Below are 19,951 nucleotides of genomic sequence, written 5' to 3'. Positions count from 1 at the left end.
AGTTAAGTTTCAATTGTTATTCAATTCAATTCAATTAGTTTTTATTAGTAAATATTCAATTCACAATTTCGTAATTCTTATAACCTAATAGAGTTTTGGGAACCTTTCAACTATGATTTGTACTATAGTTCATTTTGATGTAATTGGATATTCTTACCAGGGCTGTGGAGTCGGAGTCGGAGTCGGAGCCGGAGTCGGTGGAGTCGGGTCTTTTTGGGAACCTGGAGTCGGAGTCGGAGTCGGAGTCGTCAAAACTCGAATAACTGGAGTCGGAGTCGGAGTCGGAGCTGGCTAAATTTTATGAGCTGGAGTCGGAGTCGAAGCCGGAATCGTAAATTTCTGATAGACCCGGAGTCGGAGCTGGAGTCGGAGTTATCAATATATTTGATATAATTTATGAACTTATTTATTGTTCAATATTTGTTATAATTCAGGCTAATTAATTTTTTTTTAAATTTATATATTGAATCGCGTGCACTGCGTTGAAATTTTTTTTAATCAATTTATTTTTTAGATCAAGATAATTATCCGATGTCATGTTGTTTTCGAAGCATTTTTATTGTGATTGGAAAGCTCTTATTGTGTAATTTCACTAAGATCACAGCATGATAATCTGTTAATCCTCTCTTGTCAATGTTTGTATACACTAAACTATAGTTTCATAACTCATACAATAGTAAACAATTGTGGCTGTGTAGTCAAAAAAATAAAGCATATTGAAATAATTCTTTACTGTCTCTTTTTACTTGTATTTACTGTATTTAAAAAAAAAAGTATTTACACCCCTTGGGTCCTATGCGCACTTTGTGATGAAAGTTTGACAAAAACCTAGTACTACGTTTTATTCAGAAACTCATGCCGAACATTTTGCTACAAAAAGCTCATGAAAAGATGATTTCTATAAAAAGTTCTATAAAAAATACTATTACAAAAATAAAAAAAAATGGTGCTAACAAAGTGTGTACACCATTCGAAAATTAACATAAAGTTATTTGTTGACAAATCACCATAAATCCAGTCTCTCAACTCCAAATAGGAATCCTTGACTGATTAAAAAAATAATTTGGATTGAATATAAAGTTTATTAATTACTTAGTATAAAAGTTTATATAACTCTCGAAATTCTATATAAAACTTATCTAAACTTAATTTTACAAACTATTAATTCAACTAAATGTCAATATATTGCCATAGAATTGCTAAGATTTTAAGTAGATCCTTTTTTTTATAGGAAAATAAAGGTTTAGTATCGGTACTAACAAAAAAAATATATTTGAAAAACATTTGTAAAATTGACATTATAACTCTACTAATAAATTATCAGCTATTATACTGCCCCTGATCGCATATATGTCCCATATGCATTTTCATCGTTTTTGAGTTATTGATGCAGTTTGGTTCAAAACCGTGTGCTCTTTCAAAAGAGCTTATAACATCCAGTACTTTTTTTCTAGAAATCAGTAATGCGTTTTTCTCAGCTTGCTGTTTTTACATATGGGTTTTTACATCTTGGAACGCAACATGCTCATTTTGTATGTGAATAAAACTAAATCAAAGTGTCCTGCTGAAAACATTTGAAACAAACAATAAAATTTCGAAAATAAGTTGCAATCAATTTTGAAATAATCATTTAATTTATTAGATATATCGATTACCTCAATGTTTACAATTTCTCTTGAAGTGTTGATCCTTAAGGATCCACTACACGCGAACATTTTTTGCTTCGACTTTGTTATGGAAATTGTCATAACTCTGAAAAGATAACAGTTAGAGTCCCACTTTTTGCATTAGGTTTTGTAGAAATGTTATGCAAAGTTAACAAGATTTTCAACAAGTTTTTTTTTTACTTTTTGAAGAAACTATTGAAACAATCCGATCAGTTTAGGTCTTGTTAACTTTGCAAAACTTTTTTACATGACTTAATACAAAAAGTGGGACTCTAACTGTTTTCTATTCAGAATTATGACAATTTCAGTAAAAAAGTCGGAGCAAAAATGTTTGCCATGTACGTCCTCTGAAATAAATTAAAAAGAGCTTTAAAAAATAGTGACATAGTGAATTTGTCTATTTCAAAACCAGGGTATCTTTGATAGTTACTGTGTTTCTTCAAAATTTTAGCCTAAAGTTATGCAAATTGATTTTATATGTCAATTCGATCATAAAGGCTAACTTTCTTGAAATATTTCATTAAAAAAAAGTACGATTAAAAATTAGTTAGCTAGCATATAAATTTAAAAAAAATTCAAGTAAATTTAAGGTAATTAAATAAAAAGTTCAAATTTTTCAAACAACAAAATTTAAATTATTTAAAAAAAATGTTGGGCTCAAAATGCGTTTAAATCTGAAGATATTTATGATTTTTGTTTATATAACGCTGAAAACATGTAACATAGAACAACGAACACTTATCTACCAAGCATAGTATGGTTCCATACCATTCTGTTTGTATAAATAATTCGTATTAATAATTTTGCGAAACAGCTCGAACATAAATGTCACCCCGGTTTACAGTATTCGCGCAAGTGTGAACTAAAATGTGGGTGATGTGATTAATTCAAATTTTTAAAATATTTTAAATAAAGATAAGGTGTCGGAGTCGGAGTCGGAGCCGGAGTCAACAATTTGTAGAAAGCTGGAGTCGGAGTCGGAGTCGGAGTCGGCTAGAGTTGGAAGGCCGGAGTCGGAGTCGGAGCCGGAGTCATCAATTTGTGGAAAGCCGGAGCCGGAGTCGGAGTCGGAGTCGGCTTAACTCAGAAAGCCGGAGTCGGAGTCGGAGTCGGAGTCGCTTGAAATATGACCCGACTCCGCAGCCCTGCCATAAACCACGAGGACACTTTTTGAAAATCGTATCTAAAAGTTGTCAAAGAAAAACTTGTAGGAAATTTGACGGGCATGCTGAAAAAAATTACTGGAAGAAAAATACACGCAACCTCTATAAGATTTTTTGATTTTAAAGTGTAAAAGTCAAATTTGAAGATATGGCTACGATTTTTTGTGTGGAGATAGCCTAAGATGTTGAACAAATTTGTATGCAGGTTTTCGGCCATTTATATATGTGAGACTTGATTATTCAGTCTGGAAAATATTTGTACCGGAAAGTTCGTCCAATTTCCCAAAAGTTTACTTTTGAATCTCATTTTAAAATAAGATTTTACAAAATCACACAAGCACATACATTTCACAGACACACGTGGGAAAAATGTAAATAGTGAACTGTCCAAACGCTAACCTCAAAACCCAGTCGGCGTAACATCTAATTGCAATAGACTGAAATCACCTTTTTCAGAGATTTAATTTGTTTGTTAGCTATGATTGATAGTGTTCTGAATGACTGATGGCACCAAATTCATTTTCTTACAATTTTCAGATGCAGTTGCGTCTTGCATAAAAGAAAGCACCTAACTGTTTCGTAGTCTAGTTATAGTTTTACAATCGCTACAGTTGATCTTTTTCCAGCAAAATGTTTCACTTTAAAACGACCGTCGTATTTGTGCTACTTGCAGCTTTGTGTTGCCACGTACGGACTCAACATTTCAAAAAGCTTACTCATATCTAATAACAACATTTCAAAACACACTTTCCAGGCAAAATTCACAAATCGCCAGCTCAAGATCCTCCACAACTACATCGACGGGTGCGCTTCGGACCTGGGTATCAAAGACTTCGACAAACTCGAGCTGCTCGCGGTCGCCGGACGCCAAACGGCCCCCTCCGAGAACTTCGTCAAGATATTGCACTGTCTGTTTATGAGCGCCGATTTTGTCGGCTGTGACGGAACGGTTCAGGGGGACAACTTTGCCGCGTTCATCGCCGATGGCCACAACAACATGGACCAGCTGCCGGCCGCGCTCAAGAGCTGCGTGGACGGTCTGAAGGGCACTCCGGAGCAGCGATCCTTCCAGCTGTACCGGTGCATGTTTGGGCAGCACAAGTTTGAGATGTGAAAATGGGAGTTAAGATGTATGTTTTTTTTTTGGTGGTGAAGGCGAAAACTAAATTAACAAATAAAATATTGAGAGAAGAAAATTTAGTTTAGTTTTTATTTAAAAACCTTGTAATTATATGGTTTCAATTGAGTCAAGAGGGATTTGAACTCCCACCTTAGGATTTGTGGTCTATGACGTTAACCCGTCGACCATCTGAAGGTTTACACTCTATAATAGTGAATTGATCCATACTGAAAACCATGTCATCTTCTAATATTGAATACCTGCCAATCCCTGATTTGCCTTAGGGGATTGGAAGTCAAGATCGTGGAACTTTCTGATGCTTACTACCAGGGAGGGAATAATCGCAAAAAAAAATCATTTTCGCTTGCGAACTTTTTTCACCCGCGAAAGAGAGAGGAGGAAAATCACGCAAAAGAAAGTTGCTCCCAAAATTCTCCAAGAAAATCAATCTGCTGATGATTTTTTTGTGAATTTCCTTGTCAGCATCACTTTAAAATATTTATTTCACTTTGTTTACACACATTGTCCATCTACAAAAAGTGACAGTTCATTTTTTGACGTGTGACGTTACACTTGCAAGTGTAGTAGTGAAAAAGATGTTCCGCCGAATAATCAAGATTATGATTTTTTAAGATTCCTTTTACCGATCTTTCGTGCGCGAGAGAGGAGAGCCATGCTCCCTTCGGATTTTTTTCTCTTGATGAACGTCCAAAGATTTTCTTTTGATGATGATTATTCCATCGCAGCTTGCTACTATGTCAAGACGGGACCAGAGAATGTCCAACGACCTCAGAGTTTGACCGCAAATAACTCTTTCATTCTGCGCGAGGGCTAACACCACCTATTACCCAGAAATGAGATAAACCAATAAGTTAAGATTTTGGGGATAGTTGAAAAGTGACGCAGTTTATAGAGGTGTTGCTAGATATTTATTTGTTTGAAGCCGCTTTAACTATAAAAGTCATTCGCTGCCTAATTTAAAGCGGAGATTGGGCAACATTGCCTCGGGGAAATATTGTTTATGAATTTCGTTGGCATTAAAAAAAATTAAATCTTAAACTGGTCCTGCGAAAACATGCAGCGGTAAAACTGAAACGACTGCTCTTCCGGGGTGCCCTTCAGAGCTCCGACGCAGGCCTTCACCACGTCCGGAAGTTGCTCCAGGTTGTTGTGGCCATCGGTGATAAACTCGACAAAGTTGTCCATCGAAAACTTTCCGTCGCAGTCGAAAAATTCGACCCGGTGAAACACACAGTTCAACAGCTTCAGAAAGTCCTCGTCGGACACCGTTTGTTGGCCGGAAATTCCGCTGGCTTTGTATTTCAGGTATTCTTTAATGCCCAAGTCCGAAGCGCACGCCTCGAAATAGGTTAGGATAATCTTCTCCTGGCGCTTTGTGAATTTCGCCTGAAATGTTTAGAAATATTAGCAGGCATAATTTACCGTTTTAGAAAAGTAGAACCCGTACGTGGCAACCCAACGTGGCAATCAGGAATAATCCGACGGTCACTTTTAAAATAAACATTTTGCTGAAAAAAAATTCAACGGTAGCGATTGGAAAACGCGAACTCAAAAACGTACGGTTGAGCGTTTTCTTATATACAGGATAAGTTGAGATGGAAGAAAATTAATTAGGTGTAATCAATCTTTAAAAACACAATTTAAGTATGAATAATAAGCTCAGTGTCAAATTACAAATTACACTGCTGAAATAAAAGTCAAGTGTTTTCAATCTATTGCGATTAGTGCGTTCCTCCCGGGATTTCCCAAGACATAGTTCCCGGGATTTTTGCAAACCCGAATTCCGAAATTTAATAAAATACATATTTTGGTTTAACAAATCATATTTGATGGTGAAAATAGTGGAACAGTTGAATACTTAGTAATCGATAGGGTTTTAAAGCGCTACCGTAATCTAGGGTGAATCGGAACTACAGTCTGAATAGGGACAGCTGTTTCTAGAGCACTTAAAGCTTTTAAATTTGGAAATGGATGTGCACATTTTGTTGGCCTGAGTCTGTTCTAACCAAAACCAACCAGAAAAATCAAAATATTGTGCTCCAACATGGTTAAAACTGCTATCCCAATTCGCCCCATGTGTCCCGATTGACCCCAGTTTACGGTAACATTTTTGAAGACACGAAAAAAAATGTTTGATTCACTTATTTACCGGGAAATTAATTCTCTACCAACTCACAGGAAATCGGGAAAAGTTGCCCCGTGAAACTTTTCTTAAGGGGTAGCTTTTGCCCCGAGGTAACTTTTGTATCCGAGATCCGTTTTTTGATATCTCGTGACGGTGGGGCGGTACGACCCCTTCAATTTTTGAACATGCGAAAAAATACATTTTTTTCAATAATTTGCAGTCTGAAAGAAGGTGAGATGGAAATTTGGTGTCAAAGGGACTTTTATATAAAATTGGAGGCCCGGTTTGATGGCCTACTCAAAATTCCGAGAACACGTATTTTGCATTGAAAAAAAAAACACACAAAAAAAAGATGAACTTTTCAGCACTTGTTTCTAAAAGTAACACTTTTCAACATTTTTTGATTTAAACGATTTATTGACAAAATACATGAAAATTTGACTTAAAATTTCACTCAATGGGTGTTTTTCGGAATTGCAAAAAATGTTGTATGGAACTTGTTGCAAAACTTGATTTTTTCAGCACTCTTCGTATTTATTTAAATGTACGACTCGTGCTGAAAAAATCATCTTTTTGCAACTTGTTGCTTAAACTACTATTAAAAACTTTTCCATTTTTCGTTACTCAACTGTAAAAATTTTGGAACCATTTTAAAGGAAATTTAATGTACTTTTCGAATCTACATTAAGCCAGAAGGGTCATGTTTCATTTAGAACAAAAAAATTCATTCTGAAGTTTAGTGTTTTTTTTTCTAATTTTGCAGGGTTATTTTTTAGAGTGTAACAATGTTCTACAGAGTTGTAGGGCAGACAATTACAAATATTTTGATAAATAAACATAATGGGCGGCTTATAACCATCACGCGTTATTATGATTTTATGAAAAAATAAAAAGATTTGGAAAAGTTATATTTTGAGTTTCTTTTTGTTTCGTCGTTCGTGTCTGTACAGCTTTGCTGCACATTGTTACACTCTAGAAAATAACCTTGTAAAGCTAGAATAAATCGAAATTTTAAAAATGAAAAATTTAGTTCTAAATGAAAAAATACCCTTCTGGGTTATTGTAGATTCGAAAATTACATTAAATTTGCCTTAAAATGGCATGCTCCAAAATTTGTTACAGTTGAGTAGCGAAAAATGTTTAAAAAACATTTTTTTGTGTTTTTTTTAGGAATTTTAAGTACCGTAAAACGGGGTGACTTTGATAGCCGGGTTTACTTTGATAGGTTGAAGATACAAATTAATTACGAACGGAATGGTTTAGAATCATACTCACCGTGGCAGAGAAGTGTTCAAAGTACCTCAAGAAGAACTTTTCATAAAATTTTGAAAGATTTAAAAAGTTAGTTTACTATAGTTAAGAAAACGTTGATGAAAGTCATTATTTTAAACTTCCCAAAGTGTCATGATTTTCAAAGTGAACATGATTTTGAATCGGAAAACGGAATTCATTTTCGGATTCTTTGGACAATTTTCCACTAGGAGAAGGGTAAATAAGTTTTAAAATAATAAATAATATGTGTTATTGAAACACAATTAACAAAAGTCTCCAAATTTATAGGCAATTTCAGTTGAACAAATTTCATGTAAAATGTGAAAACTTGTGATTCGTGCTTCGAATTCAGTATAAAATACAATATAAATCGATAATTTTATAAACAAAACTAGTTTTAACAAATTTCAGGCAAATTTCCGATTTTTTTAAAATAATTTACCTAAAATTTATATGTATTTTATTAGAAAGCTTATAAACTTAGTTAACTAAATATAAACATTGTTTTTTTCCTTAAAAACTATATCAGCTACTTTAATGATGGTACATTGAACGTACAAATAAAGTTTGAACATCTTAAATATGATTAAAACCTTACCTGTTGCAAAATATTCCAAAAACAAATTGAAATCCCATCAAAGTCACCCCGGTTTACGGTACGCCATCAAATCGGGCGTTTTATTTTACATAAAAGTCCCTTTGACACCAAATTTCCATCTCATCACCTTTTCAGGCTGCAAGTTATTGAAAAATATTACTTTTTTCAAATGTTCAAAAAATGAAGGGGTCGTATTGCCCCTCCGTCCGAGTTAGTAGAGAATTACCCACTAAAAAATATCAAATTTAGGTATTAAGGCTTTGAACCTATCTGAAAACGGCTGAAAAAAATATTACCAATTAATAGAGATCAACTAATTTTAATGATTTCATACTTTAAAAACTCTACAAATTTGTTCAAAAATGTTTTTTATGATCATTTTAAAAATATCCTGGGATCCCGGAAATTCCCGGGATTTTGCTCTTTTAATCACATATTTTTTTAATTTCGCTTGTGAAAAATTATTTTAAAAGAGGTGATATATATTTGAAAAAAAAAATTAGTGGTTCGATTTAAATAAATTTGCAGCTAAAATTAAAAATCATTGCAAAGCGATTTTTCAACTATTATTCCTCCAATTTCAATAATACGTCAACTAATATTGGTCAGCTGCCTCTGTGTTCTCTACACAGCAAAAAAAATGAATTTTGGAAGGTTGAATATTCCTTATTTTTTGAGTAATATTACATAAAAAATGTGTAAAAATGTGAACCTGATGAATATTCATCAAAAACTGATGAATATTCATCAATTCCTGATGTAATATTACACATTTTTTTTTTCGCCACAAAATCTGACACCATTTCCTAATGAATAATACCATCATTTTTTTCTGTGTAATGTTTAGTACAAGAGAGCACAGAGGCATCGTAATATGGAATATTTATATTTTTGCTGTTTTTGCCGTTTTCTGCTTTAGGCAAATTTGAACGTTTGAAAAAATGTTTGATAAATATTTTGACGAAATTTACTGTTTTCAATCACATGCAAACGTGTAAAATTCAACAAGATAGGTTTTTCAAAAACATATCTGGGTCATTCATGGTCAACTGGGATTTAGACCAAACTTGAAGGGAACGTTCATCGATTTGAGCATCCTTCTTTCTTTGACACTGCCCTCTTTTTACGATTTTCTAAAAAACTTATTATCTTTTTACTCGTAACTTTCCAAGTATTTTACCAAAAGACTTTGCATTTCATAGTAAATTGTCCAAGGATTTCATTAAAAATGAAATATCAACCCTCAAATGCCTTCCAATAATTGTTTCTCCGCAGTTTATGATTTAAAACGGGATTTGGCGTTTTGGCTTGCAGCAAAAACTGTTATAAAATGTAACATTTTCTGCAGCAAATCCACTGTTGCAGACATTGATATATTTATTTTTCTTTGGGCGTTAACCTTAATTTTAAGAATTTTAAAATTACTGTACAGTAGGTTCAAACATGATCATTCAAAGTGGGTCCGCGGGTCATTAAAAATCATCTCGCGGGCCATACTTTGGTCACCCCTAGTTTAAAGCAATTTGTTATACTTGTAAGATTCAAATCGAGCTATGTATGATCGAAAAAGTTGTACAATTAAATTCAGTTTTTATTAAGTAAATAATCAATTCACAATTTGTTTTGCAATTAAAACTAATAGAGATTTGGAGGTCCTTTCAGCTATGTGTTGATAAATTTGTTTTCCGACACAATTGGTTATTCTAAAGGCTAATCACAAGTAGGAAAAAGTTCAAGAAAAAAAACCTACAAAATGAAAAAGTTATACAAAAAAGCTTCATAAACGCACAAATCTTTAGCCGTATAAAAAAATTCTCCATTACCTTATTTAAAATAAAAAAAAACACATCTTTTCACTGGAATGTCATGTAGGCAACTTCAGAGACATTTTTCACACTTCAAACTTGTGCTGCGCAAACATGCACCGGTACAGCTGGTAGGCCCGCTCCACCGGAGTGCCGTTGACGACGTCCACGCAGCCCTTCAACACGGCCGGAAGTTGCTCCATGTTGTTGTGGCCATCGGCGATGAACGCGAAAAAGTTTTCCTCGTGTACCGTCCCGTCACAGCTGATCAAATCCATCCGGTGCAAAGTGCAGAAATTCAGCTCCGGAGTCGTCTGGCGGCCGGAAAATGCGAGCACTTCCAATCCGGTGAAATTTCCGATACCTAGGTCCGCAGCGCAATCGGCAAAATGGGAATGTAAAATGCGTTTCTGGCTGTTGGTAAACTTTGCCTGAAACGTTTGAGAATGTTGTTTGCTGAAATGTTTTTTTTTTAAACATTTTTTACTTACCTGGCAACCTAAAGATGCCATCAGGAAAAAACCGATAGTAATTTTTAAGCTTAACATTATGCCGAAAAAAACTTCTGTAGTGACTGAAAGTAGTGTTTTGCTAGATGCTTTTATAGTAGAGAAGTTCTGATGGAAACAAAATGGTACAATCAATCATCTGTTGTTCAACTATGAATAGCAAAATTTAGTGTTTCCTATATGTCACTGTCTAAAAAATCATCAATTTCGTAGAAACTATTTCGAAAACGTCTCCTTCAAAACGGCGATCATGGCTCTGAACAGTGCGAGATTTACTTCGGAGGCAAACCGGTCTGCTAGTTAGCTTGGGGCTTCGTGCCCTTAATTTTGACGTCATTTATACCACCACGTTGTTCGTGTGCCGTGCCCTTTTCGGGATCAAATTTTAAGAACTATTCGCGTGTTTCGCAGTCATTTGTTGCCGTCACACTGCTTGAGGATAGTGTGGACCTAGATATTGAAAAGGTGCTAACTATTTTTTTTCCGAAAGGAAAAAGCATAAGCATAAGCATAGGTGCCCACCCGCAGTTGCTACTCCGTTATTGACCAGAACCTCCAGAAGTTACATCCACGAGCCGTGGAAGATGAGTGGGTGCTATCTTTCCTCGCTTCGCAACTTCTCAAAGGCCCCTATCATGCTGATCAATACCGGCGCCGGCCACGACCAGTGGTAGAGTCACGGGGAAGTGGATGGGAATGTTAGTCCGATACTTGAGTGATAGAGACCGCCCAATCGACTGCTTCTCCGACAAAGTATCACATGAGTTTTGAGGGGGTTAGTAGATGGGTATGAGGTCAGGATTCACGAGTGGCAGTGATGTGACCATAAGCATTTTGTTTATCGGTTGAAAAATTTAAATCTTAGGCAGCCGGCTGCGGAAAGATAAATTATTGATTAGTTAGAAAGTTTTTTAATCGAACGCGTGCCAAGCAGTAGTGCTATGGGCTGGACTTATCAGCATGTTTTTAATAATTGTACAATTTAGATAACGCGTGCAAATTTCAAAAATAGTAAATAAAAAACGCTTTACTCTTCATAAAATCGATAGTTTGATGAGTTAATACTAGAACTGCCAGTTGGAATACATTATTACGATCCACGATTATCAACAAAAAGAAAACAGGACACTACGTAACCGATTCTAATGAAATTAAAACAATAACTTAAACGAACTAAACCGGCGGCGTGCCTTCCAATCTTAAGGACTTATGAAAAATAAAATATCAAATGAAAGGTTCGGAAAACACGTTGCAGAGTAACCGCGATGTCTCGCTACTCACAATCGAATAAAAAAAAGGTGCAGGTGGTTTTGTTCTACATGACCAATATGACAAAGAACTTTTACAAAACTCTAAAAAGTAAATCCATTTTTATTTATATTTTTTAATTCTTTGCCAATTTATTTAATCATAAATAATTAATTCTAATTCAATAATTTCAATAATTGGCACCTCTGTGGAAATAAATTGCCAAAAAACGAAATATTGCCAAATCAAGTATGGTTCGGAAAACTCCGGGTGTGGCCAATCCTGTCAAAATGGCCGTTTTTATTATCAGTATCAAAAATCATGAATTTTGATACCCATATTGCCCCAATTTGTATGGTTTAATAAATGTCCTCCCTGGAGAACCTTTCCCAGGGCACTGGCCAATCCTGCCAAAATGGCCATTTTCATTACCAGTATCAAAAACCATGAATTTTGATACCCATATTGCCCCAATTTGTAAGGTTCCGTAAATGTCCTCCCGGAAGAACCTTCCCTCAGGGCACTGGCCACTCCGGGTGTGGCCAATCCTGTCAAAATGGCCATTTTTATTACCAGTATCAAAAACCATGATTTTTGATACCCTATTGCCCAAATTTGTATGGGTCCGTAAATGGCTAACTATTTTTTTTTCCGAAAGGATCAGACTATTTCCCATTAATTGCTGAAATATTGGCATTACAAAATGGGAGGCAATTTTTATTTTTTTTTTTTTGTGTTTAGATTATCTCAGAGGTCTAATCTTCAATGTTTCTTAGACTCAAGGACACTATTTAAGAAAATCAAAAAATTACAAATATTTAGTTAAAATCAAACTTTTAGTGGCCATATCTCTAAAACGATGCAATTTATCTACACTTCAGTAAAGTACTGTTCGATTCAAATTTGACTTTTCATGCAAAACTGTATTTAAATTAATATAGTAAAACTTATTTTCGATTGTGTCACATTCCCAAGAAAAGTTTCTTTCTCGAAAAATATTAGGAATTGATTCAAAGTAATTTCAAAGATTAGATTTTAAGGAAATTCTCAGAAAATATAAAAAATAGACAAAGTAATTTTATCCATGCCAAGAAATTATCCTTTCTTTTTTCGACAACAATTCTTGATCAGCCATGCCAGATATACAGATAAATCTGTATTATACAGATTTTTTGATCCCAAAAATCACAAAAATCTGTATATACAGATTTTTTAAAAATGATTTAATTTAAAAGTTCAATAATATAGTAATTTAATTATGCTTTAATATGATTGAAAAGCTTAAATCTGTTGTGAAAAGTCTAAAAAAATCTTCTATGGTTTTGAATTTGACATGATACAGATAAAATACAGATTTATTTTTAAGAAAATACAGATTTCCCATAAAATAATTTGACAACACCTCCGTGTACGCACGAGAGCAAGCAGCAGTCAAGTGCTCAGTGCTCTATCGTTTTTTCGAAATTTTCCGCCGTAATCTACCGCGATTACCCGCGAGTTTGCTCCTGCAGCATGCCAAAGGCCGGCCGTGGCCGTGGCAGTTCGAGTGCGGCCTCGAAAAACCCGCGAAGTTCGTCTACCGGCCGTGTGCAAAAAGGTAAACAAACCAACGCCGTGTCGACCGCCATCGCGCAGGGGAGCGTGAGCGCAGACGGCATCGACAAAAAGTTATTGCATCCCGGATATGTTCCAAGATCACCAGTGCGAACCCGTTCCGGTACTTCCGGTGCCACGACCAACACGTCAACATCCGCCAACATTCCCATCAGGAACGAGTTCCAGATGCTGAGTGACGACGAAGAAAACAACAACAACACCGACGGTAGCAGCACTACCGACGACGACGAATACGATGGACGTGCACGGAAGAAAGTGTCGACGTCAAAAACGAACAATTCTCCTAAGGAACGTAGACCACCTCCAGTCTATGTTTTGGACACGTTGGCGGACGATATTGACGAGTTGCTGGAAGGCCTCGGATATTGTCTGAAAGTCGGTAAGTCGTCAGTGCAAGTCTACACATTTGACAGCAAGAACTTCGACCTGGTTGTGGAGAAATTGAAGAGTAAAAACTTCAAGTTCTACACTTTCGACCCCGTGCAGAAGACAGCCGTTAAGGTCGTCTTGCAGGGGTACCAAGACCGCCCGATCTCCGACCTCAAGAAGGACCTCTCGGGTGCTGGAATAACGCCGCGTGACATAAAAGTCCTCTCGCGGAAGACAACGGTCACAGGTACACACACACTGTACCTGTTGTACTTCGACCGCGGCACCGTCAAAATACAAGACCTGCGGAAAACTAAGGCGTTGGACGGTTTTTGGGTAAACTGGCGGTTTTACTCAAAAAACCCGACGGACGCAGCGCAATGCCACCGTTGCCAGAAATTTGGCCACGGCTCGCGGAACTGCAACCTCCCGCCCCGCTGCGTGAAGTGCGGTGAAACACACCTCTCGGAGGCGTGCGCACTGCCGCGCAAGGCGGACTTGGGGGACAAGGCAGAGCAAACCAAGGCGCGCATCAAGTGCGCCAACTGTGGAGGTAACCATACCAGCAACTACCGTGGATGCAGCGCACGGAAAACCTACCTCGAGGAGCAGGAAAAGAGGAAGAAGAAAGCAGCAGCGTCCCACCCTCCTCAGCGAAGTACGAGCGTAACCGTGCCGGCTGCTGGGCAGCGTACGGTTCCCGCGGACAACTCAGCGTTCCCTCCTGGCTGGGGGCGATCGTTTGCCAGCGTGGTTGCTGCCGGTAGCGGCAATGCGGCCCAGCAAGAAGTCACCGGGGAAGATCTCTTTACCCTGCCGGAGTTCTTTGCTCTCGCGGGGGAGATGATGACGCGGTTCCGGACTTGCCGTAACAAGGCGGAGCAATTCCTGGCCCTTGGGGAGCTGATGATCAAGCACATCTACAAATGATTAAATACTGTGATTTAGTTATAAGCTTTTTCTCTTTCTTTCCCCTTTCCTTTGCAATTTTAGCAAGTTTTTTTTTTTAAATTTTTCTTGCTCCTGTTAGTGCCTTAGTTATAGAAATAATTGTTCCAAAATGGATTATGATGCAACACACAGCTGAAAGGAACTCCAAAACTCTGTTATGAATTGCAAAAGAACTGATTGTATCTTGATTATTCACCAATAAAACCGAATTAATTAATTAATAATTTGACAACGTTGTCTTGATAAAATAACAGAAAATGTAAATTCGGCCTTTTACTCGTTCTATTATTCTAAGATTTTCCCTTCTTTTCAGTCATGTTAAATTTTTTATACAAATGCCGAATAAATTGCAGTTTCTTTTTATTTTTTGTTTTTCCGTAAATGCTATTTTTATTTAGCAAAGAAGAAAAATGCCTGTTAAAATTAAAATTTGATTATGGGTGTCATTTGGTATAATTCCATTTGACATATTAGACCTTTGGCATATTGCTCTTTTTGCATGATGATTTAAATTTTCAACAAAAAACATTATTAGAATCGCTTTAAAGAAGATTTTCTAAATTTGTTTTAAGGTGTCAAAAATTTAATTTATCTTTTTTTGGAGAGGAAAACTCTCTTGACTTACAATAACTGATTAATTTTTCCTTTTTTTAAGAAGGTCTCCTGACACAAGTTGAATTTCACCTTCTTTAATGAAGGGAAAACTGTCTTGACTTGTGATAACTGATAACAGAAGTTGAATTTTCGCTTTAAAGTTTTTTTTTTCTTGTTTTCTTTCTTGTTTCCATAAGGAAAAACTCTCTTGACTAGTGATAACAAATTTTAAAAGTTGTGTAAGTGGTCAAGAATTCGTCCCTTACTTAAAGAAGGGAATCTTAAACTCGTGTCAGCAGTTATCACAAGGTTATACATAGGTACATAAGGTAAAACTCAACTTGTGTCAGTCAGTAGAGTTTTCCCTTCTTTAAAAAAGAGAAAACTTTCTAGTCTTGTAATAACTGCTGACACAAGTTAACGTGGTGATTGTTGCACTTGGGCCTAAATTTTACGATCGTAAATTGTCAATGGTAAGACTAAAAAAACCAAAGCTTCAAAAATGTCATAAATAAAAACATTTTTAAAATTCTCAAAAAAATTCTAAATTTCAAAATTAATGAGAAATTTTTTTATTAAAATTTTGAAATAAAAAAAAATTATGAAATTTACATTTTTTAATTTTTTTTAAAAATTTTGGAAATTTTAAAAATTTTGAAAATTTTGAAAATTTTGGAAGCTTTAAAAAATTTGGAAAATTTCCAAATTTTTTGAAATTTTTGATGTTTTTTGAAATTTTGGAAATTTAAAATTTTTTAAAAATTTTGAAAATTTTGTAAATTTTGTAAATTTTGTAAATTTTGTAAATTTTGTAAATTTTGTAAATTTTGTAAATTTTGTAAATTTTGTAAATTTTGTAAATTTTGTAAATTTTGTAAATTTTGTAAATTTTGTAAATTTTGTAAATTTTGTAAATTTTGTAAATTTTGTAAATTTTGTAAATTTTGTAAATTTTGTAAATTTTGTAAATTTTGTAAATTTTGTAAATTTTGTAAATTTTGTAAATTTTGTAAATTTTGTAAATTTTGTAAATTTTGTAAATTTTGTAAATTTTGTAAATTTTGTAAATTTTGTAAATTTTGTAAATTTTGTAAATTTTGTAATTTTTGTAAATTTTGTAAATTTTGTAAATTTTGTAAATTTTGTAAAATTTGGAAATTTTGGAAATTTTGGAAATTTTGGAAATTTTGGAAATTTTGGAAATTTTGGAAATTTTGGAAATTTTGGAAATAACTGGGTAATTCTCCACCAACTCACACAGCAGTTGCCCCGACCCCTCTTCGATTTGCGTGAAACTTTGTCCTAAGGGGTAACTGTTGTCCCTGATCACGAATCCGAGGTCCGTTTTTTGATATCTCGTGACGGAGGGGCGGTACGACCCCTTCCATTTTTGAACATGCGAAAAAAGAGATGTTTTTCAATAATTTTCAGCCTGAAAAGGTGATAAGATAGAAATGTATTGGCTCGTGTGCCTTCGTGTGGTTCGGTTCGGTTCGACGTCGGGCGTGGTTGGAAATAGTTTTTCGGTGTGAATTATGCAGAGTTCCGACTAAAAATCGTGCAGAAGTATTTATTAATATAATCCTCCATGCATTCGCAATGGAGTTCTCGTGAAATTCGCATTGTTTTAGTGATAAAAACGTGTTTAACTTTGGGGCAAGTGCTAATTTTGCCGAAGCAGCCATGTTTTTTTTTTCTTTTCTCGAGCTGTTACAGTTCGTGAGAGAGTAAGAGAGAGCTCTCTCTTCGTCCGCAAGTCTCATTTGATGGTGTTGGAGCTGCCAGAATGTTGTTTTGTGTGTGTAACTAGTGCATCGTGACAAAGGGTGGTGGTTGGGGTGGCAATGAGTGAAGTAGTGTTATTTGTTCTTCTCGATCTATTTTGAAGATTTTCTGTTCAAATAATTTTGAAGCTGTGGGTTTTTGAATGGAAAACCAGTCCCCTTCGTTTCGTGGTCTCTTACGTCAGTGTTTTTCGCAAAAAGGCGGTTTGTGTTCCGGCTTGTGCAAGACGGTTGTGCTCGTGGAGAGAGTTGGTGCACGGTGCTCGCAGGAATACAGGAGTAACGATGAGGGATCGTTGCAGTCCGGTGTGTGCGAGGGATTGTGTGTGGGTGGATGGGAACGAACACAGTCGTGGGTGATTAAAAGAATGTTTTGCATTCTGAAGGTGTGTGTGCCGGGTGTTGACCACGAGGTTTTAGAAGCTGTTTCATGCTGCGGTGCGATGACGTGGCTTTCCCGACGGTGCCGTGCTGCGGTGCTAGCTTGGGGAGTGGGAGCTCGTCCCCCCAACGACGAAACCTGCTAGCATCTCGTCGGCTATGGATTTGGACGGCGCATGAGAAACTCGGTGAGCTCGTTCTGAATTTGTGATAGTGTATTGGTGTTGGTTTTTATGTGTAGGTAGTCGTGTAGTGTGAGTGCGAAAATGAGAATGAGAGAGTGTGGTTGGTTGAATCTTTACTGTCAGTTGAATGGATCATGGTTTTTTTTCGTTTTGGCAAGGTTGGTTTAAAACTTGCATACAACATTTTACTTTAATGTGCACTGGTAAAATAAATGATCATGTTTTAATTAAAAGCAGATGATATAATTAAATTTCAATGCTAAAATTATTCAACGCAAATTTTCTATCAATATTTATTCAATTTTGTGCGAAAATTGAGGCGCTTTTTATTAGCCAAAATGCATGACAAATGGAACGCTTTAGCAAAAAAATAAATAAAATAAATAGTTTTCAAAATGATTCATTAATGTATGAAGAATGGTGTGATTGTGTTGTTGTTACAATAGTTCTAATTTTCAGACATTCAGGGAAAAAATCTACAATTGATTCACAAAAGTACGCGTATCTCGTTCGAATCTGATTGGTCGTTGAACCGGAATGCTTGTTCTTTCACTCGCTGCAATTGCATTTTCCGCCATTCAAAATAAGAGTTAGTAGAATTAATCAATAATTAATGTTAAAGTACTTAACAAGGCACGCGTCATGGTTATTGAATTTAACACTTGCGAATTCTCGACTTATTTATTTACTAGATTATTTTGTATTTATAACTTCATCTTTGCGTTAACTAAAAAAAATGAATCGTTTTGGATTAAATGATGATTGAAATTTAGGCGCATGGATCATATCTTTCCACAGCCGGCTGTCTAAGATTAGATCTCAAACAAATATTCGCGCCGGGATAAAAATATAAAATACATCATCCGACTGCTTGCTTTGAGAATAAATTTTCAACCCTGTTAAAATAATAAAACCCCACTTAATCTAACCGGGAATTGTCTCAACAGCAGCATCCGATTGCTTGCCTTGAGAATAAAAATCTAACAGTTAACTTCATTTATGCCAATGGTCGTATCGCTTGCTTAGGGCGAATCCCAGACCTTTACCCATCACAACTACCAACTCCACGCGACATTTACGCATCCTTGTTGTTTAAATTCGATTAAATTTGATCAAATGGTCAGTTTGATCGAGTTCCACAATAAGGTTGGGAAAAAGAGCCTGCGGTTTCGCTACCTTTTTCTAAGTAAGTTCAGCATCAACACTTCCCGTGCTCCTAATCCTTATTCCTCTCCCGGTGAATGGTGGAGATGGGAGCGGCCGGCAATGGATGGCTTTCATGGTGCTACCTGTCCTGTTCTGGTAGAATTGGTTTTAATTCCCTCTAATCAATTTCTAAGCAGCCGGAGCTGGACAATTATCACACATACATGACGAAATCCAGTCTGCAACCCGCTAAGATCACCATCTCCATGCGAATGCGAATGCGAAAAATGAAAAGGTGATAAGATAGAAATCTGGTGTCAAAGGGGCTTTTATGTAAAATTAGACGCCCGATTTGATGGCGTACTCAGAATTCCGAAAAAACGTATTTTTCATCGAAAAAAACACTAAAAAAGTTTTAAAAATTCTCCCATTTTCCGTTACTCGACTGTAAAAAAATTTGGAGCATGTCATTTTATGGGAAATTTAATGTACTTTTCGAATCTACATTGACCCAGAAGGGTCATTTTTTCATTTAGAACAAAATTTTTCATTTTAAAATTTCGTGTTTTTTCTAACTTTGCAGGGTTATTTTTTAGAGTGTAACAATGTTCTACAAAGTTTTAGAGCAGACAATTACAAAAATTTTGATACATAGACATAAGGGGTTTGCTTATAAACATCACAAGTTATCGCGATTTTACGAAAAAAAGTTTTGAAAAAGTTACTTTTTGCGTTTCTCTTTGTTTCGTCGTCCGTGTCTGTCGCGGGTGACCATGAACGGCCATGATCGATGACGACCAACTTTTTCAAAACTTTTTTTCGTAAAATCGCGATAACTCGTGATGTTTATAAGCAAACCCCTTATGTCTATACATCAAAATTTTTGTAATTGTCTGCTCTACAACTTTGTAGAACATTGTTACACTCTAAAAAACAACCCTGCAAAGTTAGAAAAAACACGAAATTTTAAAATGAAAAATTTTGTTCTAAATGAAAAAATGACCCTTCTGGGTCAATGTAGATTGGAAAAGTACATTAAATTTCCCATAAAATGACATGTTCCAAAAATTTTTACAGTTGAGTAACGGAAAATGGGAGAATTTTTAAAACTTTTTTAGTGTTTTTTTCGATGAAAAATACGTTTTTTCGGAATTCTGAGTACGCCATCAAATCGGGCGTCTAATTTTACATAAAAGTCCCTTTGACACCTAATTTCTATCTCATCACCGTTTCAGGCTACAAATTTTTGAAAAACACCTCTTTTTTCGCATGTTCAAAAATGGAAGGGGTCGTACCGCCCCTCCGTCGCGAGATATCAAAAAACGGACCTCGGATTCGTAATCAGGGACAAAAGTTACCCCTTAGGACAAAGTTTCACGCAAATCGAAGAGGGGTC

The 19,951-nt window shown here is 35.8% G+C and overlaps 2 protein-coding genes across 4 annotated transcripts in view; both read right to left on the bottom strand.

The window, feature by feature from the left end:
- Positions 1-19,951, bottom strand: part of LOC6049586 (cAMP-dependent protein kinase type I regulatory subunit) — a 115,856-nt gene that overhangs the window by 13,583 nt on the left and 82,322 nt on the right. The window lies entirely within an intron of this gene.
- Positions 9,714-10,328, bottom strand: LOC119768788. Its single transcript, XM_038259957.1, has 2 exons — positions 10,263-10,328; positions 9,714-10,202 (listed from the first exon to the last, which is right to left on the bottom strand). The coding sequence occupies exons 1-2, from the start codon at positions 10,317-10,319 to the stop codon at positions 9,858-9,860; spliced, it is 402 nt and encodes a 133-aa protein (XP_038115885.1). The 5' UTR covers positions 10,320-10,328; the 3' UTR covers positions 9,714-9,857.

Source organism: Culex quinquefasciatus, chromosome 3, assembly GCF_015732765.1.
Source record: "Culex quinquefasciatus strain JHB chromosome 3, VPISU_Cqui_1.0_pri_paternal, whole genome shotgun sequence".
NCBI classification, from domain to species: domain Eukaryota; kingdom Metazoa; phylum Arthropoda; class Insecta; order Diptera; family Culicidae; genus Culex; species Culex quinquefasciatus.
Note: the sequence above shows the minus strand (reverse complement) of the source record. Positions and strands in the feature narration are given on the sequence as shown.